Source organism: Hypomesus transpacificus, chromosome 4, assembly GCF_021917145.1.
Source record: "Hypomesus transpacificus isolate Combined female chromosome 4, fHypTra1, whole genome shotgun sequence".
Taxonomy (NCBI): domain Eukaryota; kingdom Metazoa; phylum Chordata; class Actinopteri; order Osmeriformes; family Osmeridae; genus Hypomesus; species Hypomesus transpacificus.
The window spans coordinates 8,014,850-8,038,328 of record NC_061063.1 but is presented as its reverse complement, the minus strand read 5'-3'; the positions used below and the strand labels follow the sequence as shown (position 1 = coordinate 8,038,328).

At 45.5% G+C, this 23,479-nt stretch overlaps 2 protein-coding genes across 6 annotated transcripts; one reads left to right on the top strand and one right to left on the bottom strand.

Moving 5' to 3' along the window:
* Positions 1-78: 78 nt before the first annotated feature.
* On the bottom strand, positions 79-16,777 carry LOC124467584 (inactive phospholipase C-like protein 2). Its single transcript, XM_047019900.1, has 12 exons — positions 15,852-16,777; positions 10,053-10,154; positions 9,582-9,731; positions 9,281-9,441; positions 8,640-9,105; positions 7,319-8,539; positions 6,854-7,103; positions 6,427-6,713; positions 5,452-5,655; positions 3,498-3,573; positions 1,173-1,282; positions 79-1,084 (listed from the first exon to the last, which is right to left on the bottom strand). The coding sequence occupies exons 1-12, from the start codon at positions 16,098-16,100 to the stop codon at positions 917-919; spliced, it is 3,444 nt and encodes a 1,147-aa protein (XP_046875856.1). The 5' UTR covers positions 16,101-16,777; the 3' UTR covers positions 79-916.
* Positions 16,778-17,881: 1,104 nt separating this feature from the next.
* On the top strand, positions 17,882-22,739 carry dazl (deleted in azoospermia-like). Of its 5 annotated transcripts, none has more exons than XM_047019911.1 (10): positions 17,882-18,028; positions 19,281-19,403; positions 19,509-19,600; positions 19,684-19,735; positions 19,811-19,877; positions 20,082-20,221; positions 20,442-20,534; positions 20,637-20,687; positions 21,050-21,161; positions 21,359-22,739. In XM_047019911.1, the coding sequence occupies exons 2-9, from the start codon at positions 19,362-19,364 to the stop codon at positions 21,068-21,070; spliced, it is 558 nt and encodes a 185-aa protein (XP_046875867.1). In that variant the 5' UTR covers positions 17,882-18,028; positions 19,281-19,361; the 3' UTR covers positions 21,071-21,161; positions 21,359-22,739. The 5 variants fall into 5 exon arrangements, with proteins under 5 accessions (XP_046875867.1, XP_046875866.1, XP_046875865.1 ...); XM_047019910.1 differs by having other exon boundaries at positions 17,882-18,056; XM_047019909.1 differs by having other exon boundaries at positions 17,882-18,289.
* Positions 22,740-23,479: the final 740 nt, after the last annotated feature.

Here is a 23,479-nt window from a genome sequence, read left to right as displayed (position 1 = left end):
AACCTGATTGATTGAAAGAATAGTGCTTGAATTATTGTGGAACAATTGTAAAAAATAAAGTGGTTTATTTGCTTTAACATCGTTTGAGGGTGAGGCAGATGTATACACTTTGATCATATTTTGGAAAAAACTTCCAACAAAATGTTGAAAGATGATCTAAAAAGAGGACAAGAACAGCAAATAAGTTATGTAACATCTGGTTACTTTCCACAAGAGTGACATACTGAGAGTATTAGTTATAATACTGTTACGGCACTGTTTACTGTGATGATGTTTTGCCATGAACATCCTGCTACATCAAATACTCAACATATTTGAAAGGCAGATAACTGTAGACAAGACGATGAACCAACTGAAGCCCAAACTCCCATGTGCACATACAACATAACGATCTGCAGTATGGGGCTTAGGACAAAGGAAACACACTAAGTCAATATAGCACAGGAATCAAATACTTTGACACTTCACTTCTGATTCCTGTATTTCCATTTTTGTTCAATAACCCAGAAAGTGCATTTCTATGTAATATCACATTGTGGGTCTAATGCAAGTCAATCGCAGACTTGGGGAAAGGATAAGATACAAAATATATAATTTATATTTCCTTATATTAATATATCCAGACAGGTCCTCAATCTGCTCCAATAGTCTCCAAGACTAGTCTGTACTACATTCATGACGTTGCAGTTCTGTGGCAGTGCCTTGTGCTTTGGATAGATGGATTAGGGGGGAGAGGGAGGGACCCTTCTTTTGCTCTTCCTTTTTCATGAAACCAAATGCTTGACAGTAGGCATTATTGCTCTCGTCAATATGCCAAAGGACATGTCCCATTGTAACGGCTTCCTACTTTTAGACCAGGGTGGTCTGTCCGGGCGGGGGTCCCACTGACAGAGAGAGGGCCCAGAGGCTTAGTGTCCTAAGGCCCTTGCGTGGCCCTGGTCTCCTCCAGGCTGCGTCTGGAGCTGGGCCTCTCAGCTAGGGAAGCCCCTCCCTGGGCCAGGCTGCTGGACAGGGCAGCGTAGTGCATCTGCTTCAGGTTCTCCTGCACCTCCGTCTTGGCGTGCTTCAACAGGTCTGCCTGGCCCTGGATACGAGGGGACGGACCAATCAGGACATGGTCAAGGCTCTATTGACGGACTAAGCGTTAGGCTGTGTGTGTGTGTGTGGCTTACCTTTAGGATGGTGATGTTCCAGCTGAAACTTTCCACGGCCTGGCTAAGCTTGCGACCTTTCATCCCCTCCTTCCCCGCTATAGACTGCAGTTTTTCATGGAACTCCATGGCTTAAAGAGACACGCACACAAAAAAAAGTGTATTTTCTTCGACTTCTCCACATCAGCCTGGATTGACAAAGTCCATGATGATTACCTACTGAGGTAATCGTGACTCATCATGGTGCTGAAAGGCTGTCATAATGCTTCCACCATAGGAACCAAGCCCAGTGACAAATGCAAGCCCTGTCGGTCTGACTGAGCGTGTGCGCTCATCTGGCTTCCTCCATTTGCCTCAAGCTACTGTCACTGTCTCCATGGAGACCAGGAAGTGGGTTAGAATAGGGCGCACACCACCGTTAGAGACAGTCTTCAACACAGCCGCCCGAACACAAAGCCGTTTCACACGACTTAAACCTAAACGTCACTCGGCGACTTTCTCATTGAAAGAGAGAATGAAAAACCCACAAACACACACACACAGGAGGCCTGGCCGTTGGTGCAGTTGCTAGGAGACAGTGGGCTTGCGTGCCAGTGTTGTGAGTGTGCATGTGGGAAACGATTATTTCCCAGTTTATCCGAGCGGAACCAACTGAGAGAGAAAACGTAAACACTGGTCCACGTTCTGCAAGTTCTCCTCACGTTCTGCAAGTTCTCCTCACCTCTGCTAGTTCAGACACACAAGCCAGGGACACCCCATTAAGACATTTTTGAGACCCATTGTTTACCTTGGTAAGAATTTCGAGAACTGAACGCTTTCACCAGCCAGAGGCTGTGGAGCATCACAGACAGACCTGAGTGCCAGACATCCCCCCCCCCCCCACCCCCTGACTCCCACAGACCCTCTGGCACCACTAGCAGCAGCCACGTTCATAAAGCATTGCTGGCCCGTTAGACAAGGCCTGAGATCTCTCCATCTCTGTCTTTCTCAAGGTCCCTGGCCTCGCTCTGCCAGAGTCCTTGGCCCTGACCCTAGAATGTTCCCCTCACCCCCCCCTCCCCACCCCCAGACGACCCTGTTCTGCCCTGTGTGCGCCCCTGCAGACGGAAGCTAACCCCAAGTGAGATAGCACCTGATTAACTGGTTGATAGGGGAGGCTTTGTGCAGGGGAACATGCTTGAGGCAGTGTCCCAGGGCTCACTGTAAAAATGTACCCTTTTTTTGACACACATACGTATGCAAGTGGACACACATACACACAAGTAGAGAAGTCACGGAAAGTAACAGAGGGGGCTTCATCTGCTCTCAAGAACGTCTAACGCCGCCAAGGTTGCTGCCGAAAGAATGAAAAGGTTCTGGAAAGGCTTTGTAGCCTTTACAGAACTATACAATGTAGAAACTGTCTGGAGAACAGTTCTAGAAGGTCTTTAGGCTTCCATATGGAACTATTGGCAAGGCTGGAAGACTTTGGGGTTATATTAGAACCTTGATGAGCTCTACAGGGTTCTTGAATATTAAAGTTATAAATATATTGTCTCCATATATTGGTTGTCCGGTCTTCATAGCCTGTTCCCTTCTCTATCCACGTCTCCACAATGCCTCTATTTTTCAGTCTCTCCACAATCTCTCCATTCTCTATTCATGCCAAAAAGACATCATTCCACTTCCGATTCATAGATTCAAATCTCCTACTGATCCCAAACCAGAAGCTATTTCTTTACAGAATGTGCTCTCCAATTTTCCAATCTTTGTGTCCTGGAAACCACTAAACACACTAGTGGGGGAAAATACATGGTTTATCACTACGGCGACAAAGGCCCAGACAAATTCTGTCAGCGAACCCAGGGTGCCCGGCAACCCAAACCACGAGGTAAACAAGCGCAGCTAGGGTGTGTTTCCAGCCAAGGAAAACAATCAGCCAGCCTCACGGCAGTGATCAAGGAGCCGCAGTGTAGACTGTAGATTGATAAGATAGGATAGTACTGAGGCAGATTGATGCCAACGCAAAGCCTGGACTCCCATCGAAATCAGGAAGAAGTCAGTAAACAAATTAATCTAATATTCTCTTATCGACTGATCAGCCTGAGAGCCAGGGTAGAATAACTCTACTCATGGTGTAGATATTTGGCACTGTGTGTGTGTCTGTGTGTGTGTGTGTGTCTGTGTGTGCGTGTCAGCAGGCTACTGGCTGCTGTCGAGTAACCAGCTGAAAGGGTTGTTTGACAGCTCTCAGTAACAGACGGAGCGCATCTTCATCTGTCTGTACACCGTACCAACAGTTCTCTCCTCTCTTTCGCTCTCCCTGATACGCACCCCATGAATACTATCCCCCACACACAAACACACCTGTCGTCTGGATCTGCAGGATCCTGTGGTGGACTTTATCTGAAAGCTCGATGACGGCTCTGCTCGCCTGAATCATCTAAGGACAGATATAAACAAAAATGCATCGCGTTATATTGGTGCACTCTTGCTGGTATACACCCTTTCAATGTCAACACCTGAATTGACAACACATTAACAACAATCAGTGATTAACTCCATATACCTGATTAACCCAGCTGTCGCTAAAAAGCCTTCAGGGACACGACCCCTCTTAGTAGGAACGGGGCCTTACAAAACGAGGACACAAGCAGCGGCACTGAGGACAAATCCACCACACACACACACACACACGTCTGATCTGTCTGGTCTCCCGATTTTGCCTTTCACAGCCAAATGAGACATCAAATCCTTTTAACCAAATAAGATGTAAATGTATGCTAATGGTATTCAGGACAGGAAAGAGCTCCCTTAACTTTGGAAATGTGCTCAAGATTTCTCAGCATGTTCAAAACGCACCCCGACACATACAATGCATGTACATTTTATGTAACTACACAAGGCGAGGAATTTACATAACCGACGATCACATGTACACCATCTATTCTTCATCTGGCAACGGATAAATGCTATAGAAATCAAAGTGATACAATTTCTAAATTGTGTTCTTCATCACTATACTATACCAAACACCAAGACCTACTCCACTCTACCACAAAACATTTCTCTGACAGGTCCAGTTAAGCAAATGTAAGTGATTGTTTGCCATCGGCAAAAATCTTTTTCCTCTCTTTCACACCCTATCTATGCATGCACACATTTATAAAAGACATTTTCTCCAGAAATGATGTATAAATACATTTCTAAAATAACGATCACAGTCATCGTGTGTCATGGCGTTCTTTCCTTTTTTATTTGTTCATTCAAACCTTACAATATTACAGGAAGTATGTCTAAATTATAATGCGAGTACGTCATATTTTAGCTCTACTGTATCCCGTATCTACTTTTGCATGTGGAATGAGTATGACTTTGTAAGAGCTTGACTTCACATGGGGAGAGGGGATCTCAAAGCAGAAAGAACTGTCATCTATGGCTCACAAAAGCTGATTACATAAAGAGACAGACAGTTTCTTGGTAAGCCTCATGTACTGATCTACTCAGAGCACATTTCTATGAGCTCTTCTCACTGCCTGTCCTCGGGAGCACAGATGAGGACAGGAAGATAAAGAGAGAGCGACATAGGAGACAGAGAGGGAGAAAGAGAGAGAGACAGAGGCAGGGACAGGGAAGGAGAAAGAGAGAGAGACAGGCAGGGACAGAGAGGGAGAAAGAGAGAGCGACATAGGAGACAGAGAGGGAAAAAGAGAGAGAGACAGAGGCAGGGACAGGGAAGGAGAAAGAGAGAGAGACAGGCAGGGACAGGGAAGGAGAAAGAGAGAGAGACAGGCAGGGACAGGGAAGGAGAAAGAGAGAGAGACAGGCAGGGACAGGGAAGGAGAAAGAGAGAGAGACAGGCAGGGACAGGGAAGGAGAAAGAGAGACAGGCAGGGACAGGGAAGGAGAAAGAGAGAGAGACAAGCAGGGACAGGGAAGGAGAAAGAGAGACAGGCAGGGACAGGGAAGGAGAAAGAGAGAGAGACAGGCAGGGACAGGGAAGGAGAAAGAGAGACAGGCAGGGACAGGGAAGGAGAAAGAGAGACAGGCAGGGACAGGGAAGGAGAAAGAGAGAGAGACAAGCAGGGACAGGGAAGGAGAAAGAGAGACAGGCAGGGACAGGGAAGGAGAAAGAGAGAGAGACAAGCAGGGACAGATAAGGAGAAAGAGAGAGAGACAGGCAGGGACAGAGAAGGAGAAAGAGAGAGAGACAGGCAGGGACAGAGAAGGAGAAAGAGTGTGAGCAAAGAAAAAGAAAACCAGAACCAGCCAACAAAACCCCTTTTATTAATCCCATGGTTAGTTGACTGAGCCTACCCACCGTATCGAAGGTGGAGACCACCCTGCGGAGGACCTCCGGCAGGGGGCCCTGGGGCTCCATGGAGGGGTACTGCTCCCTCAGGTTAAACAGGAGCACGGGGGCCCCGTCTGTCCCCTTCATTCGAGGGCCCAGGGCCAAGACGCACTGCATGAGGTTAGCCACCGCAGACACGCCACACAGCTCCCTGAACACAGCCACCGAGTTCTGCACAGGGAGGGCGAGAGAGAGGGCGAGAGAGATGGCGAGAGAGAGGGCAAGAGAGAGGGGGCAAGAGAGAGGGCGAGAGAGAGGGCGAGAGAGAGGATACAATAAACACATTTAATGAGAAACAAAATTGGTCAAATAAACATTTTTGATCAACAATAATAATCATACAGTTAACACATGTACTGTGCATACTTCCCAACGCACGCACGCGCACACACACACACACACACACACACAGCAGTGTTTAGTTTAGTTCTGCAGCCAAATGGAACTTCTGTTTCCTAGAATCCTGGGAGTCCGGGAAAAGAACATCTGATTGAATTACATAAGCTTTATTGAACGACAGCAGTAGAGACAACCATAAACTCAATCAGTTCCAACATGCCTGTCAAATGAATGGTGGGTAGGTTCATTCAGCTAACAGTATTTTAAGGCTCATGTGAGGATCTTGGTACGTATTCATGCTTTGTATGTCTTCCTGAAATATGATGTTAAATGCAGTATTGCATTTAACGCTCTCTCTCTCTCTGTGTGTGTGTTTGCACACATAACCAGACTACTAACCCACTCTCTAAGGAATGCCACATCATTTCACAAGATAACCTAGTGATGGTGTCACTAGTCATGGTGTCACTAGTCATATCTCGCCTTGGTTCAAGCCTTATGTTAAAAGCACTGTGATATCTGTTCATCAATACAAACATAACATGTCTCCCTACATAACATGTATGAATGTGACAATGAAACACATTCCATCCCCCCTCTTACCTGCATGTTCTCCTTCAAGTCTGTAGCCTCCCTCAGTGGAGCAGTGGCCATCTTGAAAACATCGTCAACCTGCCGTAGCCCCAGGTCCCTGAGCGCCGTGTAGTCCCTCGCCCGCCGGGTCTTCCGCACCGACATGCCACGCTTGTGGGGCTTTCCCCCCCCCCTCCGGTTGGTGAGGGCCACGTGGACGAAGAGTCGTGCGTGCGGGAGGTCCTCCCCCGTGAGAGACTGCAGCGGAACATGCCGGTATCCCGGCTGTATACACTCTAGAGGAATGGTGTACTGACCTGTAGAGAAATGACTTATGTAAACAATGCGCAAAAACATGGCTGTAAAGAGATAAAAAAAAATAGTTGGTGTATTGTGACCATGGATGCTTTGAGGGGAAGGGAATGTGTTTGCATTCTCCCATCTCCTGGTTACTCACCTATGAACTCGTCTCCGATGAAATCGTCATCCAGAACCACGAAGCGGACCATGGTGAGCTCGGGCAGGTTGATCTGAAACTCAAAGCTCTCGTCGAAGATGGGGTTGTCTCCGTTCTGAGTGACGGTCCTGGTGCGACGCTCGGCGCAGTCTGCTGGGATACCGTGGATCTCCACATAGACGTAGGGGTCAACGACGTCACCTTTGACCCCGGACCCCCGCGGCCGGGGCAAATTCTGACCGCTAATTACCTGGAGGGAGTGATTGTTTGGTGCGTTAACCGACCTGTTGACCTTTCGAGGGAGTCAATTCAGTCTATAAAAATACACATATGGGTTCCTTGGAAGAAAAAAAACAAACATAGAAGACATTTGAAATATGTCAAAAAACAAACAAAAAAAAACCATCTAAAACAACACTTGTTTTTGGTCAGTGGAGATTCATCCTTCCATCAAAGCACACTGACCTTCACATGAAGCAGCTGAGGGGCGACACCCGGTACCGTGTCCCGGGTGTCGCCGCTGAAGTACGACACCTCCTGGCGCATGATGGCCGGCCGCAGCACGTAGCCGCAGTTTCCGTTCTGGTGGAACCAGCCCGTGTTCAGGTCCATCATCAGGCCGGGAGTCTGGTAGTTCACCCCCACGATCTGGCAGCCACACTTCCACAGGTCCTGGGGGTTGAGGTTGCTGGAGTCGATGCGCATGGGGCTGGGGTACACGCGTGAAAGAAAGCGCTTGTTGTAGTTGACAAAGTCTCCGGGGCGCTCGGACGCCAGGCGGAGGGCGAGGTTCTCGTTCAGGGAGCAGATCTCCCAGGGTTTCTGCCGCTGGAAGGAGCTCTGGAAGTCCTGGAAGCGGACAGACCGGCAGAGTGCGACTAGGTCCGACAGCTCCCTCATCAGCTGGAACTTTTTGGGTGGAGGAGGAGGAGCAGGAGGGGGTGTTGGAGACACCCCGCCACTGCCACTGCTACTCACGCTACCGCCCTTCGGCCGCCCCTCACCTCCTCCCCAACTGCTGTTGGCCCCCTTCACTTTCAGGCACATCTCCGCCCCTTCGTCCTCGTCGCTCACCTCCCCCTCCTCTGGCTCCGCCCCCTCCAGCTTCTGGCCTTTGAGCAGGATCCTCCCCTTCAGAGCGTCGGGAGAGGGCAGGTAGCCCTCTGTGGGGGGGTCGGTGTACAGCATCTCTCCCAGGGCCTTATCCAGATGCTGGAACATCACCCTCTGCTGGGCCAAGGAGCAGTGGTTCTCCACGCACACTATCAACGGGTACTCCGAAGCCACAAACGCAAAGCGGCCGATCACATCCACGACACAGCGGAAGGCCACGGGCGAGGTCTGGGTGTGGCCGGTGTAGACGACGGGCTCGTCCTCGGGACCGTCCCACACGTCCACTTCCACAGAGCGGCAGCCCATCTTCAGGGCGCGGATGTAGCCCGTCACGTCGGCAGGGCCACGGAACTGGTCCTCGATGAGGTAGGTGTTGTGGGAGGAGTTGACGTAGTAGTGAGAGAGGGGCTGGCTCATGTCCTGACACACCCCCCTGTGCTCCCAGTCAAACAGGTGGCACTCCGGGGACGTAAGGTAGCTGGTGAAGCCGTCCAATGAGAGGCAGCCCTGCTGGCGGCCCTCTTCCGACTGCTCATGGGATTGAATGAGCTCCAAACTGGCATCCTCACTAACCTGAATGACGAGAGAGAGGATAACATTTTGGGAAACGTCTACAAAAATGAAATGTGTTTGCGCGCGTGCGAAAGAGAGCGAGAGACAGAGAGACACTCACTTGAGCCACCCCTTGCTCGGCCTCCAGGAACGTCATCAGGTCTTTGGTATCCAGGTACTCCTTGTTGCTCGAGAACTGCACCAACAAAAAGTAGATCTCCGGCCGGGTGCACAAGTCATGAAAGACCTCGATGAACTCCTGCTTGGTCACCCTCTGCTCCTTCCCCCCGCCTCTTCTGCAGTCTTTCACCTCTCTCCCGTCAGACCCCTCCTCTCCAGCGCCGTCCCTGCCGGCCCTGACTCTCTGGAGCTCTCTGAAGCGGTGTTCCACCTTACTGCTCCTCACACCTGGGTTACCCCTCCGGATGAGCCCCACCGCTGAACGAACGCTAATCCCCTCGTCCTCCTCGGTCCGCCCCTCCACCACCATGGCAGACATGAACATCTGTCCTAGCCAGGTGAGCCGAAGGCTGTCCTGGCTGCTGGCGATCATGTCCAGGGCGTGCTTCCCGTACTGGATCATATACCTGCACACGTGGACAGATGCATTAGGACGCGCCAAGGAGCACGGCACCCTAACGCCATCAGACATCTGACCCGATTCTTTCATGTCACTGAAGGTTGGTTGTTCGCTTCCATTACGTCATAATACTTCGCCAAGTGTGTTGTGACATCATCGAGCCGAGGGGGACCGCTGCCTACCTGAGACCGGTGACCCAGACATTGGCCACTTCAGCAGAGTTGGCCACCAGGTCCAGTGACTCGTAGCCCTCGCCGTAGATGATTGAAAAGGCACAGTCCTCAGAGATCTGGTCGTACACACCGCTGGTGCGAAAGGTCTCCGTGTTCCGACCCGTACGCAACTGAAAAGAGACAGGCACCCACCTGTTGAGAATTCTGTGTAACCCCGAGCTGGATGACATTGGTTCCATTGAGTCACCATAACCTATGACACATGCTCAAAGACTCCTAGGTTCTCTGCGATGACCCCAGTGACACTGACCTCACGGATGGACGGGACAGGGATGCAGGCCTTGTCCGACTCCTTCTTGGACGGTTCCCACCGGAGCGCCTGCAGCCCCGCCTCCAGCAGGAAGTAGCGCTGGTAAACCCTGGAGTTGGAGCGCACCTTCCGCAGCTCACTGCCTTCCACCTTCACAGACGAGAGAGGTGTCATCGTTTTCTAAACAACACAGCACTGCATGCACCTACAAGCCAGCTGGATGTCGAGCAGAATTTGGTGAATCACAAGTCAGGTTTTATTCAAGTGGAGCTCATGATGTTACAGTCATTTGAATAGCTAACCAAGGTACTTCCATTTCTGGAGCTAGGCTGTGTAACTGGACTCCATTCTGGACCAACAGTAGCTGAATCAACATATTGATCCATTGATTGAAAACTGTGTTTTTCCGGGCTGGAAAGGAGGTCAGGACAAGCTATGCCCAGGGCCTGAGTGACTGATCAGACTACCCACCATGGTGCTGATGCAGTCGGCAGCACTGCTAATCTTCTTCTCTGATAGGCTATGGCTGAAGGATACGGTCTTCTTCCTCTCTTTGCCAGAGCGAGAGCCATCCTGATGGAGGGACGACAGGAATGGGGGAGGGGAGGAAGAGAGAGAGAGAGCAGGGAGACAGATTTATATTCTTGCCATAAAACCCACACATTTATCTACGACAGTTGTTTTTCTGATATCATGTAAATAGGCTTGTATCCTTGGCCTTACCCACAGAACTATAAATCAAACCAGGACAAAGACGCCTCAGAGAATGCTAATTAACCTCCACAATGACACCGTCCCCCGGAAAGGTTGATCGGCCCATCAGACGGGCTGTTAGCGAGGAAAGTCAATATGAAAGTGGATGGGGAACATTGGGTGTGGAGGCGGGGTTATTTAATTACGGCTGTATGAGACTGATAAAAACGTCCTGGGGTGGACGGATTTGCTAACGGTGCCCGACAGGAAGAAGCGGAGGACACAGAACTGGGAAGACACACTGTTACAACGTTACGTAATCCAATCGCGTTAGCACACATTAAACGGTCCACCGGCACAGCCAGTGAGGACTGACGCCCTGATCCCACAGCCAATGTGAAAGACAAGGTTGTAAAAACACGGGGAGCGCTTAACTTAATTGTGGATAATGTAATCCCAGGTTCATCATTTTACATACTGTGAAAATGGCGCGTGCGCGCAAACACACACACACACAATAACATTTATTTTTCCAGTCTGGGTTACAGCCTAGTATACACTGAATCGTTAAGATGGCAAAAGTTATTTCGGATAGGCGGTGACCTTGTCACAACAGAGTGGTAAGCAAAATCCGCGCTTCATGAATTGATTGTGCCTGTCCGTGGCAAAGCGTGTTTGAGCGTGCGAGTTGCAACATCACAATGTGCTTTGAAAAAGCTTGTAACATCTCAACCTATGACATTTAAACAGAGACCATGCCAATATTGCGTGAGGTCAACAGGAATACACATGTCGGTTTAGAATGGTATAGAACTCGTTTGTAGAGAGAAAGCAAGTCACATGAGGCCATTCGGCACACGGCTTCTTCTTTTCTGGAGAATATGAATGAACAACGGAAAAGAGAGAACATCTTTGAAAGGAGAGATGAAAGGGTTTCCCTCACAGCAGAAGGAGGAGAGACCCCGAATCACTGTTGTTCCTTCAAACATCTCATTAGTATGCGGAAGTGTTGCCACAGAGACGGGAACACAGGAGGGCAGGGGCGAGCAAGGGTGGGGTCTCGGAAATCTATCCGTTCCCCTTTCATGACACTTGCCTACAGCAGGGGAAAGAGAGAGGAGGGAGAGAGAGAGATAGGAGAACAGGAAAGATTAAGCACAGATGTAGTGGGGGTGCTTCCTATTGAACACCCCCCTTCCCCCATCCATCCATCCCTGCTGCCTCGGTGCTACTCCATGTAAGGGGATTAGTTATGAACATGTGACCCTACTAGCTGCCTCTTTTATGCATCACCTCACACCGAACTAACTGTTGTTACTCTCTGGAGAACAATGATGGATACACACACAAACATGCACACACACATAGCAAACTAACGGCAAGGGAAATCAATGATGCCCCAATTCCCCGTACGCCGCATTAGGAGTAATGATCCCTTCATGGTCATTCAGCTCAGTGAAAATCACTACTGCAAATCCCACATGGAAGTGCTTCACACAATAGCTGTCATTAATCACTAAAGCACTCACATACATCAGTCTCCATATACCAACACTATCATGTGATTCAAGTATGACACAGCCCTGTGTACTGAATGGATTCATGATACAGATTAACTTTGTTTCCTTCCAGGGATGAAACTGGATTGAAAGTATATAAGAGGTTCATGCGAATGTCTAACAGACAAGGCTTGTCTCAACTGGAACAGCACAGCATGTGACCTTTTCAATAAAAGGGATTCAATTAAAGTGTGTGTTTTAGGGATCTTCATATGCCCGCCTGTATAGACAAACTCAATTATACAAGCCATGGCTAATGGAGGGGCAGAGAAGGTAGACAAAGGTTCAAAACACACAGGCGTCCATGTCTGACGTCAATAGAGGCCCTGAACGAATTACCCTGCCAGGCTAATACCTGAACACACACACACACACAGACCAACAAACATACTGGAGATAAAAACACACAGAAAAACATTTGGATATTCTCACAATTACTCAAATGTATTTGACAGCATGTTACACAGCCAGACCAAGTGTGCTTCTCTCATAGATAACAACCATAGTGGAGACCTCCCCTCTACACTGCGAAGCCTTCAAAACAGGAAGCAGCCTGTCTGCTAATAAGTGAGAAACATACTTCCTATGGCAGGCATCACAGGAAAAATAATTTTGTTCCTGAACAGTCAACAACACGGAAGAAAACGATAGTCCTTTATTGGTTTCTTAAAGTCCTAGATTTCCCTGAAAGATTTGCCTATGGGACATTTTCCTCCCAAAAACAATATCAAAAGCTGCTTACTTTGCTTCAATAATCAGGGAATGTTCGAGTCTGTATGATGTAACACTGAGCTGAAGAGAGGCCAGCAGAGACTAGACTGAGGATTATGCAGGTGGACTGCCAGATGTGCTGGGGGAGGGAGAGGGAGGTGCAGAAGGGGACACACAGCATGGGAGAGGACAGATGGAGAGACAGGCTGTGGACAGATGGAGAGAGACAAGAGGCAGGAAGTAAGGATGGAAGAGAGGCAGATCACAGGACATCAATGCTGAAATGACAGAGGCAGACAGAGGTGGGGGGGGGGGGGGGGGAAGTGTTATGTGATGTGCACACCAGGAGGATGGTAACAACGGGAGACCTGGCACGTGAGTTCCAGTTAACACGCTCTCCGTTCTAGGATGGATGAACATATGAGTTGGTAAGAGGCATGATGTCTTCTGTGCCCCACCCAGTATGACTAATTACAGAACAGTCATGTCAGCAGAACAAGGATGTAGGTCGTAAGAGGGTGTCCGCTTTGAAGTGCTGATTAAATGGAAGAACGGAAGGGGGAGGAAGAGACAGAAGAAAGCCAAAGATATAGAAATAGGAGAAGAGAAAGCAAGGCAGAAATGAGAGAGTGGAAATGCAGTGTATGTGAGAGTAATTGAATGAGTAAGTGAGTGAGTGAGTGAACAGGAAATGGCTGTTACAACCGTAAAGACAAACGGGAAACAGTATGTGGTCATATTATCCATCAGACACAATACTATCAAAAGCACTGACAGAACAGTCTTTTCAAACCACTGATGAACCAACACAGCACAAACCACTGACCATGGACGTTCCATTATGTGCTTCTCAATACTGCTTTTCACGTGTGTTACACCGATGAGTTCTCGTAAGGAGGGAATGAAAAAGGTCACCTTGTCATCTTAGCTTACCGCCATTTCAACTGAAAAACATTAAGTGTCTCTCCTCTTGCAAAAGGAGGCATGCCACAAAATTAATCCATGCCAAGACAATGGAGTACACTGAAGGACATGTGTCAATGATCAGTTAAAAGGATTTCTGCTTATGTTAAGGGTTTAAAATCAATGTTGTTGCCTTAGTAACTCAAATGTATTTGTTAAAATTCACCTTGGCACATCTACCTAAATGAACTTCCATTCCCCACAGCAACAAACATTAGCAAGCTCACTCCTGTGGTCTCCAGAATGGAGGGTCACTCGTGTCTATATACGTGTATGCAGTATGTGAATACAGTTCCACATTCACAATAAAATCTATGATAACATGATGTGTGGTTTTGCTAAGTGTCTCCCGGCATCCTCTAGCTGTCTCAAGTAGCTTATGTAGGCCAGAAGGGCCTGAAGGGGTCTAGGGCAGGCTAGATGTTTCAGCCCAGCCAACGCTCTCACAGCAGCCCCAACTCTCATTTCATAACCTGCATCCAGCTGCCTGCTAAGTCCCCCTGGCTAATACAATCCTTTCCGAAAACACACACAAATAAACCAAACCCACCCACTGAAGAAACACTCATACAAGCAGCACCCATATCAGGTATCCTGTACCAAGGTTGGAGGAAACCATCCAGTATACAGTATATTCTCTGTTCATTCTCAATCTGCAAAGTGAAACCAAAACATGTTTTTAATGTGTTTTCATGGATGTTCCATTCTTAGTTGATGCAGAATTATATCCTTATCTACATTCAAGTGAACTTCTGACACAAGGTGCTGCTAAGGGTACCAGTGTACACACACACATTATAGGAGGGGGGGGGACAGCACAAGAGGAGTAAGATCAGAAAATAAGAGATTGTGGAAATAGAAAAGAAGGAATTAGATAAGTGAGAGAATACACGATTATAATGATTATATATGCTATTATGCTGATCCTTCTTTCACAGATAAATTGTGAAACCATTAACATACACTCCACATCATCTGGATCATGGTAAAGATGCTTGGCATGTCATAGCACCAGTTTGACTGCATACCAAACAGAATGATCCCTTATGAGGAGATTTCCATGCAGGTTAGCCTTCTGGTGTGGAACTCCACAGGTCCAAGGACACACCCACAACATCAAAGCTTGTCAATGACGTCCCTGCCATGGACAATTGGTCAGTTTATGCAGGTTAGAGGCAAAAGTCACTCACGTGTATTTGCACTGTTGCACAAAGCTGCTATGTGGGTCTTTGAAGGTACTGTGTTGTTCAAGATGGAGCAGCAAAACCGCTAAGTAGAAACCACATCAAACACTGAAGCAGATGTCGGGAACACCCTCACCCATGCAGCCCTGACACGGAATTCACTCAGCACCTCTTGACATCCTAGCATGAGGCTGTCTTGCTTATTTTTAAAACAACACTGAACTTTCTGTTAAGCATAAGAGGAAACCTGTGCAAGACTGGTTTTGATCGTCACCTGGTTGCCTGGAAACGAACTGAGTGAGAGAGGTTGGATGTGGACTGTGTGAAGGCGGAAAGAGAATGCATGAGATGCAGAGAGAGGTGCTGAGAAATTAGAGATGAGGCAAAAGGCAGAATTCGACAAGGTGGGAGAAGAAAAAGAGCAGCACAAAGAATACTGGAAAAAAATACAATAAAATGGAGAACAATAAAAAAGAGAAAGAAAGGATAAAAAGAAAGAAAAATAAGAGGCAGATGTGTGTGTTATAACAGATTGTGATCTTGCAACATAATAGTATGGAAATTGGCCAATTGACCAACTTCCTTTGAAACTGAGTAATTTGAACAAATCAGAGTGGCCCAGCCAGTGGCAACAACACATCCAATTTATGTCCCCCATGGGAAGAAGAAACATGCCACAACTAAATATCTTTCAATGTTGCTAATAAAAGTGCAGGAGGATTCACAAATCACAGGTCTAAAAGGAAAAAAGAGCAATGATCAGAGGTGTTATGTCTATAGGCATTGAAAGGATGGGAAGAGCTCCCTTTCTAACAACATCACTGGATGTGTGGACGAATGCTCTATTTTCAATATGTCACACTTTTGAGTTTAGGCTTGCTTGGAGCTGACTGCTGCCCTTTTGGGGCTGGGCCTAGGTTGTATACCGTATCTCCTCTGCTCCCTCTCTTAATACAACTGATTTGTGAAAAGGGAATAAAAGCAATATGGTGGCAAACCAATACAAATGTGTTAACACCTTTTTTTGCAATCCACTGTTTAGGAATACAGGATGGAAATTCATTTTCCGACAAACTACATTTAAGTGACTTACACTTGCAGGAAACGAATCAAAACAATGGTTAAATTGTAAAGGTTAGAACAAGGAAACAAAACTACACCTTTATAATACTGCTCCGTCGAGGGATAGGTTTGGTATCTGCTTCCCCTACACCCATGTTGTCAGACACAGGTGGCCCGTGCCCTATGTCGTTATGGCCCCTCTTCACGCTGTCTGTCATCATGCAGTTTCCGTTGGAGACTGATTCTTCTAGGTGCGTCTCGAGATTCACGGCACCATTGCCTGGCGTGGGTTTCTTTTCAGCAACCGGTGGATTCACCGTGCCGTTCTCATCTCCGAATTGAGCCATGTGAAGACTTCTTATTTAGCCAAGATTCGCTCCGTTACCGGTAAACATCCTAATTGTTCTGACTGCCTGCTCCCGTCCGAACCATTTGCTTATTAATATCGAGGACAATGCTCCAGGAAATGCACAAAATGCCTACAAACTGTGCTTAATCCATCGACATCGAGCGTGAACAACTTGTTTCTCACCTGCTGCTTTGTGCTTGATGGTTCTAAAAAAGAAAGTTGAAAGAGATGAACATTGCGACTCAGTCAACGACACTTCAAATGCGTAGTGACTAACATTTCCTGAAATAGGAAGTGCCAAAAGCTTGTGATCTAGCCACACATTTTGATACACACATCGCGCGCGCCTTCAACCATCTGCTTTGGTCTAACCTACTTGAGGCGGATCTCTTCCACGCCTGGCTACTTTTTCCATGTGCAGATTGGCTTCGATTTCTAATGTGGAGCCTCGGTTTAGTTTTGGAGGCGACAGTAAGGTTGTAGGTTAGCTTCGTATGTGTGCGCAACAAATCCATATGCTTTTCCGGGACATTATAGTAAAAACAGTCGATCAACAAAAGCCACAACGCCCATGTATAATACGATAGATTCACATCATTGGCTGGCCTCCCCAACGATGCACGCTCTTGTCCTTCCCATGCTGATGTGCCTATGGGTACGTTGCCCACTGCCGTGTCCAAAATCCCCTTTTGTAGAGATGCTGAACATCAAGCTACGTTCACATGGACCCATCAGTTCCACCGGATTCTTAAGAAGGTTATAGCTAAGGTCTAAGCTGTCCTTAGAAAGACATTGAGATGAAAGATGGGGAAAGAGCAACTAAGTAAATTGCATAGGGATACAATGTGCATAAATGTCAGACAATATTGCTTTCCTTGAGTTGCCAATGCAGATAGGAGAACATGCTTACATTGCAGAAAACCAACATCTTAATAAGGTGCATTTTGGAAATAATTACGAGTTTGACATTTAGATATAACTGTTGATCCTGTTATACAATAATCAGCAGTAGAGAACATGAAACTTACAGCGGAGAAGCGGTAATGGAGGCCAAATTGATCCTTTACTATATTTTTCGTATTCTTTTCTCCCATCTTGTGGTTGTTTGTGGAACTGCTGGATGTCCATACAAATTTACATTAATCTTCATTAATCTATTTCTACATATATCTACTGAACTTAAATCATCTATATTATTCTCAAATAAGTGTGTTTGGCTTCTGACTGTTTATATTCCTAAATGAAACAATAAATTAAATGTCAATAGGTGGCAAATCCAAAACTGCCAGGCTGTGTGAGTAATCCGAGTTGAGTATTTTACTTACAAAAAATATTCATCCCAGTAATAACTTAAACACTAACGAAACAACGGATGCAGACCAAATCATAAAAATAAAATGTTGGTCATGTTTTTGACCTTCAGTCACGCCCTTGATAGGCTGTTAAACAGTTCTGACCTCGTTACCTGACTGTTTGACAGGCGTTATATAGCCTATTGACGATTTGGTAAAACCTTTCACAGTTCGATTAGTATGGAAGCAAATCAGTGACAGTTTTGAAATACATTAAATACTTAATATTGAAATTTAAACACCACCGAATTCGTTGGTTTTGAATTTGCCTCTTTAAAATTGAAATATTAATTTATTTCAAAGTAAAAAATAAAAAAAAATCTTATCTAAATAGTCAAGGTTCAAAAATTCAGGTTGTTAAAATTCGAAAAGTAAAATTGAAAAAAATCCGATTGCAACATCCGGGATGTTCACTCACCTCGTATCTGAGACGTCCATCCACTGGAAGAAAACGTTCCGGATATTTTCCATCAAAAGTTCAGTTTCAAATAAGTAGGCTTAACTATTGGATGGCATCGATTGTTCTCCAGGGCCACACTGAATTGTTGGGAGTTTGAAGACTTTTCTCATTGACGTAGGCTATCCACTGCACAACCTCATGGGTAATGTGGCGATAAACACACCCTCATGTTGTTTTTGCTGAAAGCCTATTGTAACTTCATTCACATCATACAAAATGAAACGTTTACATCCTAAACATTAAACAAAGTGCCCATTATATAGACTACATTATGATCCAAGAGCACGACTCTAATTCCATCGTAGGTCATTTATATTCGAATTCAGAAAGGCATGAAAAACGAATGATATGATGGAGACAATATAAAATATAATCGTACGTATAACTGTTAACAGAAAAACCCATTTAAAATGTGTATCAAATGTTTTACATTTTACAGAAGTCCATAACAACTCAGGTCATTCAGTCAGTAGGCCTAAGCCTATGCCAATTAGGTTGGCTATGCCCAAGCGGACGCATCTGGGCGTGGCGCTCAATTTGACATGCTCGTTTGCAACTTGCTGTGTGTGACCCTTTAGAAACAAGCGCCCTTTGAGAGCATAGTTTGCGCGGCAGTGTATTTAATTTATTCTGTTTTAACAATTTTAGAAATGGTGAGTACAGTCATGAATGCATGTGGCGAATGATCAAACTATCTAATGGTGTGTTTGTTTGGCAGATTTATCAAAAATCAAAAGGCCAGGTTAGCTCGCTAGTAGTTTATTTATAGCTAATTAGGTAGCTAACTAGCCTCAAATCGAATACTTTTCTCCCAAACTTGACAAAGTTTTTCACTGTAAATGCGTTACTAGTAGTATGTTAGCCATTCTTTTACTTTTGTAGTAGTAGTACCATGTAATTGAAGTCCAATCTAGGTCAATTCAGTGGTTGCTACCAAGCAAATTCGCCCGCTCGACAACCATGCTTTGAATTAGCCGGCTAGCTTCTGCGTAGCTGTAGATATCTTGTACAAGTTAGCTATGGCTTTGGCTCGAGCGCGCCACAGCTGCCTGCTTTGTATGGGCTAGTTAAGTTCTACTTGTACCGTAACTGGTACAGAAGTACAATGACTGATTTTTAATAATTCATCCGTTTTGTTTTGTAGCCAAAGAAAGTAACAAAAGTGCAAAAATCAATGTAAAGTAATGAAACTGTTTTCTTAAATAATTCGTCGATCCTAGAACCAGTTGTTAGCTAGCTTCCAGAATCCATTTTGTCAGTCGGAAACGTTGCTAGTTTTTTTCACTGACTGGGTAGGCCTATTTTGCAGACTTTGTTGAAATGCAACAGGTTTTTTACGCAACATTAATCAAACTTTGTTTTCAAGGAGGTCCAGAAACAACGTAACGGATGTCCGACATCCCCATCCTTGAAGCTGTCAAATGGTTACATTTTACCTGAGGGTAAAATGACACCAAACACGCTTTTTGTGGGAGGAATTGACATGAAGGTGAGTGAACAAGTAAAGGTGGTCCCTTCGTCTGTTTGGGTTCTTATTGTCACGAAAACATCTGACCCTAACCATTGCTGGAATCCCCAATTATGTTTATTTTAGGTGGATGAGACAGAAATCCGTGATTTTTTTGCCAGATTTGGTGCCGTCAAGGAAGTGAAAATCATCACTTACCGTGGCGGCATTTGCAAGGGGTGAATTACTAATTATTTTATTAACACTCATACATTAGCCAAGATGCTTTGGTGCAATAATTTAAATCTTCATCTCTGTCAAGGTATGGATTTGTTTACTTCAATGAAGATGTGGACATCCAGACCATTGTCGATGTAAGAGCTTAAACACATTGTCCTCTGTTAGATCACATAGGATTTCACCTAATACCTCCTATGCGTTTTCCATAGCAACAAGTCAGCTTTAAAGGGAGGAAACTGAAGCTGGGCCCAGCCATAATGAAGGAGCGGAGCCCTCGTAAGTTCCCTGATTATCTAGGCTGTGATGAACCAAGTTTAAAATTCATTTTAAGGGAGCTTAATTATTTAGGAAAGGTTGAACCAAAGTATAGGTGCCTTTCATGTTGTGTGTTCTGAGGGTGTAATTAGGCAGGAGCAGTGGCTGGGACCAGTCCCATTGAGAAAATCTAGATGGTCTACTGTGTTATTGTTATCTTGCAAGGTTCCATACCTCCTCACCTGATTGGCCCCGCTCCCTGGATGAACCCTTCCCAGTACATCTACTGCACCTGCTGCCCTCCAATGGGAGGGGGTATGGCTCCACTCTCACCTGTTCTTAACAGCAACAGTCCATACATACAGGTAACGTCCTTACTGTGGAAAGTTACATTTAGTTTTATGATAACAATTGTTGTTTTTGTAATTTTAAGCTTTGGCTGTTAGTTTTTTTCGTAGTTTTTTTTTTTTTTTTCTCTCATACCTGCTCATACAGACAGGGAGTCAATGAGGGATTGACCATCTGCTCATGTTGCACAGGGTGCATCATTTTGGTATTGATGCTTCTCCCTCTCTCTGTCCTCAGGGTTACTCGTATCCCAACCTTCCAGGATTCGTCATCCCACAGATCCCCATGAACTACTCACAGGCTGCCTATGCAACAGCCTATGCATGCCAGGTACACACACATACACACACACACACAGACTCCCATAATCCTAATGAGCATGAGGTTGTGCTGTCTGACCTTTGACTTCTACCTTCCTTTCCCTGCCCTCAGTACGCTGCACCTCATTGGGCTGGAGAGCAGAGGACACCACTTGTCAACCAGGTGTGTGTTTTGACAAGAGTTTGTCTCCAAGAGTGGAAATGTCCTAGCTGCACCGCTGCACATTGATTCATTTTAGGTTGTGGATTAGTTTCCTTCGGTGGACATGTTTGACCTATAGCCACTAGATGGCAGGGCTGAGTGTAGAAACGTTACTATGAATAAATCAACATTTGTAGGACTCCTTTCGAAGAATTTGAAAATGCCATCCTGCCCAAAACAAGAATGGAGCAGTGTCAAATTTAGGCTACTCTAGAAATAATCACACAACATTCTACAATGAATGTCTTGCTGTGATATTTTGTAAGGTGTTTTCTGCATGTCATGTTTCTGCACATCTTGAAAACTGACTGTGGTTGTTTCAGCCGGCTCATTATGTGATATGATGCCCCGTGTCCAAACCTTTTGTGGACTGTGGAGTCCAGACTGCTGACTCTGCTGTAGTCCACAGCCCACTCTCCCTGCCAACTTTGCCAGGTGAGCACTTCCCTCACTTCATCCACATCCTCCTTTTGCATATTTTCTCACCCACTTATTATTTGAAGTAGTGTTGAGTGATGGCAGAGTGTAGTAGACAAAGTGGAAAGAGGCTAATGTAGATGCGAGAGTGAAACCAGGATACTTAACCGAAGGTTTGATTCAGCGCGTGTCCTCTCTTCTCACCCCGAGGTCAGAAGTCTGCCCAGAGGACACCAAGGCATCCTGATATTCGCAGAGCTAGAAGCAACTCTGGACTTTAAGTACACGTTTCCTGGATGTCCTCTCTCTTTCCTCCGGCTGTCCATCCCTCACTTTGAGAAACATTTTAGTATGCAGACCGCCTGGCCACTTTCACATGCACTCAACAAGCGCACCTGCTCGGACCTGTGATTGTCCGGGACCCCGACCCTGTGTTTGAACTGCTTTTTAAACCACCCCTACCACATGGGGATGGGGGAAGTGAAAGGTGGAGCCTTAACTTGTATACAACAGGGAAAATGTGTGGTGATGCCACTTTGGTGATTTTGTTCTCCATGCCTTTTGATTGTCCCAAACTAAACAAAGAAAATAGACTTTTTTTAAAGCTCACTATTTATATTTTATGTTTAATTATTTTAATGTTGGTTTGTTTGGTTTTTCTTTTTGGGATCCTTTTTGCAATGGTTTTCTGTACATAGATTGGAATACAGCTGAGTCTGCTTTGTGATTAACTCGAGTAAAAATCCCATCCATGCTCTTCTGATTAAGATAAAACGAGTGCATCCAAAATGGGAATATGGCACGTTGTGACAGAGTGCTTACGTGTTTATTTTGATTCTTTATTTAATTCACTGGGTGTTCACGCGTGTCACATTTATTACTGTAACTGCCTGAATAAGTTACTTTTGTCACTAACTTTATTTTAAAATTTGCACTAACATCACTGACTTTCTTTCTAAAGACACATGCCTTTTCAGTTTGGGTTGTTAGTTTTATATTTCATGTAAAACTGGGTGCACTGTTCTGACGTTCTGTAGCCCTGTTTTACTGTGACGTTTTATAAACAGTTCAGACTCGAGCAGTATGCTGGAGGAAAATCATTGCATCAATTTCCCCTGTAGGTGTTGATAAACTTAAATTTGCAGTCCAACCAACAGGGTTCTGGGAACTGTTTTAATTTACTCTGAAAATGAAGGACATAACCATAACCACAATTTGTTCCATCACAACTGTTCATCGTTTGAAGTTAAAGAAGTTTACTTGAACCTTGTTAACCTTTCATTTAATGCACTTTCTGCACTGTTTTGGTTTGTGTGTGCAAAAAAGCGATTTGCAAATGGGATTTATTTATTGTAAAAGTAATTGCACTGATCTTTTCATTAAATCGTGCAACACTTTCCTGCCTTTAAAGGGATTGCGGGAACTTTTACAATTAGTCCTTCATTATTGTCCTGTTCGTCTATTGTAAATCTGGTCCCTTGATTGCCTTGGCATATCACTTGGTTTTGTTTGGTGTTTGTGTTGACCAATGTATGGTTTCATTTGTTGTTTTTTGGAAAAATAAATAAAGTTTGAGTTGCACAAGTTTATGCATTATATTAAGCTGTTGACCTTTCTGTGTTAAAGCAGTGTCTGTAAGCAAATCATGTCAGCCATAGAATACCACGCATCCAGTTTGCTTCAAGTTGGGATATGTCTGTCATGGAACCTGCGGCGCTTTGGTTTGCAGTAGATGAATATTTTGCCATGGTAACAGAAGCATCATCTCTTGGTCACAGACTGTTTTGTTTTTGTAACAGGCGGATGGTGAGACTGAGCTCTGAGGGGTGTCCAGTGCCCCTAAACCCACACACAACTCAGACAGACGGCATTTAATTATGGATAGGTCTGGATCGTTCCTTATGAAATATACATTTTACAACAGCAAACCTGAACGTAGTCTAGTATCCAGGCAACCTCTGCCACCACATGTTTTTTACACACACCAGTGACACAGTAGCACACTGAACCCATGTAACCCTAAATCACCCTCAAACACCTACCTGGAAGCAGCACGTCACATCCACATGTGTTTTCAAACAATATAATGTAATGTGTATGATTTTATTTTAACTTAAAATTGTTTGTGGTTGCATGTGTTTTTTACCTTTATGTATAAAAAACAGTTTAACATACAGGTTTGGTAGAAAGGAGCTAAGCATTATTATATTTACACCGGGAGGGAGGGAGAAAGGGAGGTAGAGTAAAAGTGAAAACGAGAGAGTGTTTATCACGCGCACCGGGCTGGCGGAGATACGGTATAGAGTCGTGAGAAAGGGAGGGTCCGTCTTGTTCAT

Bases quoted from the DNA above. Each gene is read 5' to 3' on its own strand.
- dazl (XM_047019907.1), top strand. The intron at 19,601-19,683 runs GTGAATTACTAA...ATCTCTGTCAAG, and splicing joins CGTGGCGGCATTTGCAAGGG to GTATGGATTTGTTTACTTCA. The intron at 19,878-20,081 runs GTAAGTTCCCTG...TTATCTTGCAAG, and splicing joins AATGAAGGAGCGGAGCCCTC to GTTCCATACCTCCTCACCTG.
- LOC124467584 (XM_047019900.1), bottom strand. From the start codon at position 16,100: ATGGCTCAATTCGGAGATGAGAACGGCACGGTGAATCCACCGGTTGCT. The intron at 9,732-10,052 runs GTGGGTAGTCTG...TCGTCTGTGAAG, and splicing joins CCGACTGCATCAGCACCATG to GTGGAAGGCAGTGAGCTGCG. The intron at 3,574-5,451 runs GTGGGTAGGCTC...ATCTGTCCTTAG, and splicing joins TGGTCTCCACCTTCGATACG to ATGATTCAGGCGAGCAGAGC.